The sequence below is a fragment of the Rhyacophila brunnea genome, unplaced genomic scaffold, assembly GCF_057557595.1.
Source record: "Rhyacophila brunnea isolate RB1 unplaced genomic scaffold, BYU_Rbru_1.0 scaffold_23, whole genome shotgun sequence".
NCBI classification, from domain to species: domain Eukaryota; kingdom Metazoa; phylum Arthropoda; class Insecta; order Trichoptera; family Rhyacophilidae; genus Rhyacophila; species Rhyacophila brunnea.
Window position 1 is genome coordinate 9609807 of NW_028232893.1, and position 6438 is coordinate 9616244.

Sequence of the window (6438 nt, forward strand, 5' to 3'; positions counted from 1 at the left end):
TCTGTGTCCCGTATGCGTTCCCATACCATTCATCTGATTGCGATGAAACTTTGGTGAGTTGTTGTGTGCACACCCGCAGAGTTTTCTGAATTAGAAAAACCATCTTCTTCTTCTTCTTCATTCTATCTTCTTTTATTCGTATGGTTCCTATACCATTCATCCGATTGCGATAAAACTTTGGTGAGTTATTGTGTGCATACCCGTGGAGGTTTCTGAATTAGAAAAACCATCTTCTTCTTCTTCATTCTATCTTCTTTTATTCGTATGGTTCCTATACTATTCATCCGATTGCGATGAAACTTTGGTGAGTTGTGTGCATACCCGCGAAGGTTTCTGAATTAGGAAAACCGTCTTCTTCTTCTTCATTCTATCTTTATTTATTCGTATGGTTATACCATTCATCCGATTGCGATGAAACTTTGGTGAGTTGTTGTGTGCACACCCGCGAAGGTTTCTGAATTAGTACATCCATCTTCTTCTTCTATTCGTATACGTTCCTATATCATTTATCCGATTGTAATGAAACTTTGGTCAGTTGTTGTATGCTTGCGAATATTTCTGAATTAGTACAACTATCTTCTTCTATTCGTATGCGCTCCTATACCAAATTTGGAAAATCCATGCTTCTCACATGGACAGCTGTATGTGGCCTGCTCACGCGTTGGAAAACCTTCTGATTTATTCGTGTGTACACACCAGACGGAAAAACAAAAAATATAGTGTGTCCAAAAGCACTTCAATAAACAGAGTTAAAACACAAACACTTTCTTTCTTTAAGTGGCATTGCAACGCATGCCGGGTACTCGCTAGTTTTAATATAAATATCCCTTGTTTATGGTCAAGTTAAGAGCAAAACTGATATTTTTATTTTGAGAAATTTCTAATGAATGATTTTGAAAGACATATTTAGACATAATATCCAATTTGTATATTTTTTTTTATTTACAACTAATTACAAAATATTGAGAAAACATTTAGATCTTATATGTATATTGTTTCTCATTCACTGCTGACTAGATAATGATTTTTTAATTACCACCTTTAAAATGCACGTTAATTACATTGATCGGCCGCCTGGTCATTACGCACCAGGTGCGTCTCATCGTCCAAAGTATTAAGGAGAAGGAAAAAATTGATTTGGCTGATTACATGCATTTAAAAACTGCGAGCATGTGTTGCTGAAATTTATTGTTTTTGTGTTAAATATTAAGTTAATGGTAATTATTTTTAGTTATTTTAATAGAACATATGGTTGTGTTTGAATTTGGTGGTCGTACTGAGAAGCAACACGATGGTATAACGTTTCATATTTAAGTTGATAATAATAAAATCGTTGTTATATTCTAGAAACGCGGCTTCATTTTGCTTAAAAATATGCCCTCTCTATATATCATTACTCATGAGATTACAGCCCTATAAACTTATCTAAAGAACGGTCAAAACTGGAACTACGAACTACCATACGGATGCCATTTTGAAAACGTCATTTGAATGTCTGATTCTGTCCAGTTGTGAGTCTTGATTGGGTAGTTTTCAACGGTGACTCCCCATCCATTCTTACGATAAGTTTGTAAGTCTGTAGTTGTAATTGTTACAATATGTACTATGTTTTAACAGCACCTCTCTTGATTGTGCTAAATTTTAGCGCGAGATAAGACAGTTTTGACTGTTTAGACGTCAACTTATTGTAACAATTATAATACTTCGATACAAACATATGAAAAACTACCCTCGATAGCTGCCGATAGCAGTCTTGTGTATAGAAGAGATGCGCAGAAGTAGATACGTGATTATACTGGCATATTCAATATTGATGAAAATGAGATTTATGAGTTGTATAAGATAGACCGACAAGGTGCTAATTTTGTATTATGTTTCTAGATGGTGTTGCGATGTATGCAATTACAAATCCTTCGACGAAGATAGTATAGTCGATCACTGCATGCAGGTGCATCGGATAAAAAAAATAAAGGAATTGCCGCCGGATTCCAGCGTCGAGGATTGGGTAGAGAAGAATCTTTGTAATATGAAGAATGTCTCGACCGTTGAAACAGTTCAAAATACACTTGAACCTGGTCCTGCTGAAACGTTATCCGCGAGCAACATACCGGACTGCGTCAGCAATACACCGACAACTGGAGACGATACTACCCAACCGATATGTACCTTAATAGACGTGAGATCTCTCGCGTTAAACACCCCTTCAGACAGTGCACCGTCTTCGTCTACAAATATTAACAAAATTAATTTCATACACAGCGACGTACTTGAAAATTCGCATAAAATTATTTATGACTCTGACAAATGCATTGATACTACAGACAAACCTTCAGATAGCAGTTTTGAAGCTCCCAAGCCGAGAGCTCGCTACAGACGCGGCTCGGGTAAAAATATATTCGGATGCGGGCATTGCCCTTTTGAAACCAGCCGAAAGCAATATGTTCGACGCCACAGCAAAAACCGGCACGATGGACTTGAGTTTAAATTGATAAATCTCCTGGAAGTCAATGCTGTTCCTATAGTTCCTCCTCCGGATACGCCGGTTAAAACGCCGTCACCGGTTCCTAGCCGGCACGACAAAAACTTCATGTGTTTGGTGTGTGAGAAATCATTCATTAACATAGAAGTCGATCAGCATCATAAATCCTGTCATCCCACTGAAGTAAATCAGATTCTGGAGAAGAAGGTCATCGTGTACAAGTGCCAGCTGTGCATGCAACTGACGGCGGATATGGCGAGCATGAGGGTTCACTTTGACAAGCTGCATCCGGAAGAAGACCAAAATTACGTAATGCACAGGTTAGGTAGTCCGAAATTTAAACGGATTTTAACTCAAAAGGGCTCACCGGTCAATGTTGAAACGAATTCAAAGTTCCACTGTAGATACTGCCGGGCGTTCATGGTGGATTTTACAACTCTACTCGACCACCATCAGCTCAATCACTTTGACGAGTTGATCGGTATAATACCGTCTCATAACACGAGTATAGAAGTCACCGGCGAAATTACCACAACCGAAAGTATCCTAAGCGACTTGTATGATTGTAAAATATCGGGTTGCAATTATACTTCGGAGTTCTCCCAAGATTACCTATTCCACATTAGGTCTCATTACGTGAGCTATTTTTGTGATATTTGTTTTGTCCATTTCGTGAAGTACAGCAGTTATACGAACCACAAAAGTGAACATGCAAATATGCAAATTAAACCCAAATTTGCTTTTTTGAATAATTTTATAGTGCGGCGACGTCTCCGTCAGATTATTGACATGTTAGAAAAAGTTTTTCCATCCATCGGGAACATTCAGCTCGACTCTTTCATGGTGAACGACATGGACGAAATTCCATCGCAAGATTGGCGTATCCCGAATGATGGACTCAGCCCATATATGTCCGTCGCAGAGTCCTGCACGACGGTTTACGAGAGTCCAAATTCCAGGCTGAAGCAGGTGGCGCGGAAATCGACCACGCACGTCGGAGCGAGACATTCCAAGGAAGAAGATTCCACGAGTGCATCGAGCAAAGAGTACTCGAATTATGGCAAAAAGCCTGATACTAATTTTAAAAATATTACTACAAAAATGCCATTCATGGGCTCTTCTATGACGCTTACGGTCGACAAATTGAGTGAATTTGTCAAACTATTTCCTGTTGTTCTAGTCAAGGACTATCGAAAGAACAAATAACTCTTTGAACATACATACAAAAGCCATTTAACACTTCATTTATAATATTTTGTTACTAAGTAGTTGTTATAAGCCACATGCATGGTGAATTGTACAAATACATTATGACTGAACACATTAAATAATTTTGTATTCATTACAGACAGCCGAACGACCATTTTGCTGTTTGGTAATTTGTACTAATTTAAAAAACACGCGTGCTTATTAAACGCATATTGATATTAAACGGTATGCAGCCAATGAGGTATCGACTAATTAGTATGGAGTGATTTCAGCGAATGAGATTTTACATTGTTATGCTAGAGATTTTCCCAAACTGAAGGTGGGCAACGTACGATTTTCGTTTGTAAGGGTGTCTCAATGATCGCAGCGAAAAAATCAAACCTCTGCATACGAATGTTTTCAGTCATAATGTGCAAGTATTTTTACACAAGTCACATTTAACCGTTGAGCTGGTCTGCAGTTAATAAAAACAATTCAAAGATTACTTGCATTCACTTGAGTCGGAGATGTTGTCTCATGAAATAAATTATATTTCTTTTTGGCACTACAGTCCGGGATGAACGTCGGCAACCTCGGGTCGACTCCTCCATTCTGCCCAGTTTTTGATTACTCCCAGTGCTCAAGTCCTTGTTTGCTATCAGGCGAACAGAGTCATGGCCTTCCCGCGCTATATTTTCCTTTTGGGCCACTAAACGTGCGGGACTTTGTCAATGGTTGATCATCCATACCCGTCGGCCAGCCCATCACTGAAGATTGATTTTGATAAATCTGACAGCATCAGGTTCATTGAAGAGCTTATCGAGCTCATGATTGTAGCAGCTTTGTCAAATTTCACTCCCGCAAATGGTGCCAGAGATCTTAAGCGATTTCTATGAATATTTAAATTTGCAGTAGATGTCCTATTAGTTATGTATCTTGATTTTATCTGTAGGACCCATTTGATAATGTTTACTTTCATGACATTGTATACTCATGTCAAGTTAAATGGCACCGTGTCCAGAACCTTGTACGTTCGCCGTAACAAATTTCACCGTGAAATTTTGTATCTGAAATATATGGCCGTATATTAAAGACCGACCAACCTCAATTACATACAATTCATATAATAGCCGATATACTGGATTATTATTGTTAAGTTAGATCAGGTTTTCATTCTTGAATTCATGAGTTTGGCAAAATCAGCCATGAAAATTGAATTAATAATGTTCATATTGAATCTAATAAAATTGGAGACTGTACAGTATACATACGGTCATCTCTTTCCGATAAGAAAGCTCACGGCAAACTGCCACAGTGAAACGTTTTACATACAATTTACATGTAACCGAATGGCACGGAGTGTAATTCAATTTCACACAGCAAAGTACGAGGTAGGGGGTGCTGTAGAAAAAGTGACATCACAAAACTGACAAAATATAAATTCATTTCATTTCTGAAAATAAAATATAGCTCGCAATCTTCCCCGTTGAAACCGACACCTCTTTGACTGCATTCCGCCTAATACCAAAAGGCTGACCAACGAACCGCTTTACAGACCTCAATAACTATATATCTATATATAATTGAGGCTACTATTTCCAAATCCGGCTCATTCCAACCGTCACTTTCAAACTTGGTTTGATACAAACATTAAATGTAAATAGGTTTTTTTTAATAATATTGAAATGAATAAGTTTCCCTTTGTTTGCGATTTTAAATATGCTACACTAAAAATTAACTTAAAAAATCATTAGCCTTATTTGCCCGTATAACAGTTTATTGCATTTTGCCACAAAATATGTTTTTGGGAATGAGCCAGGCTTGGAAATAGTAGCCTCAATCAAAACTATGCCAATTTAGCTGAAATCCTGTCTTATAATGATATCGTTTGTCGATGAGTATAGGTGAACATCCCGACACAATGCGAGACATCTTTGATTTGCCTGTTCAAAATTTTTTTATATAGTTTTCGTGTAGGTATACTTATATGTTCTAATGATGTTAATATGTAATATGAACATGTCACCTATAATTATTATTTGTGATAATCTCCTCACTTACCAGTATTGTATTGTAGTCTTATGAGGTGGAATTTGAAAAAATGTCTAGTGCATTTGTTTTTGATGCCCGATCAGTGTATCTAATTTTTATTATTATATAATACATACCTTAATTGTTCAAATTCAAAATGTTTAATACAAAAGAATAATGTTATATCGTTAAGAATAATGTTATATCGTTAAGAATACTGTGATTAGCAAATAAGATTACTTATAATGAATGAATAGAGCTGGGATATATTATATACATTTTTGTATAATGCAGGCAAACTGATTTCATGTGGTAAAATGTAAATTCTTAAGTTGTGTTTACAATACAGTAAGTCCTCGACTTACGTGATTAATTCGTTCTGAAGATCATCTTCGTGTAAGTCGAATAAAACTTAAAATCATGCAATTTTTTAAATAATAAAGGATAAGTGAAAATAAAATGGACCTACATACATACATTTAAGAAAACATTATTGATTGATGAAGTGGTTTGATTTTGCAATCCCCAGCAGCATTTCCACCAAGTTAAAGAGTTAGCCTATCTTCAGACACCTTAAAATCTGGCATAGATTTTTCTAGTTGGGATATATTATAATAATATGACTGATCTGACATTTTTTTCTAATACGCCCAGTTTCGTCCACATTAAAAGTATGTTGTGGCAGGTAATCCTCATATTTATGATTTCTGCTAGAGTCTTGATAAAATTCATAGCTTCCT

The 6438-nt window shown here is 36.6% G+C and overlaps 1 protein-coding gene across 5 annotated transcripts in view; it reads left to right on the forward strand.

Annotated features, from left to right (window-relative positions):
- The window catches only part of LOC147069464 (uncharacterized), a 46947-nt gene extending 41855 nt beyond the window's left edge, over positions 1–5092 (forward strand). For all 5 annotated transcript variants that reach the window (XM_085950500.1, XM_085950501.1, XM_085950502.1 and 2 more), the window contains exon 7: positions 1882–5092. In XM_085950500.1, coding sequence (XP_085806626.1) covers positions 1882–3685 — 1804 coding nt within the window. In that variant the 3' untranslated portion in view covers positions 3686–5092. The remainder of the gene's footprint in view (positions 1–1881) is intronic.
- Positions 5093–6438: the final 1346 nt, after the last annotated feature.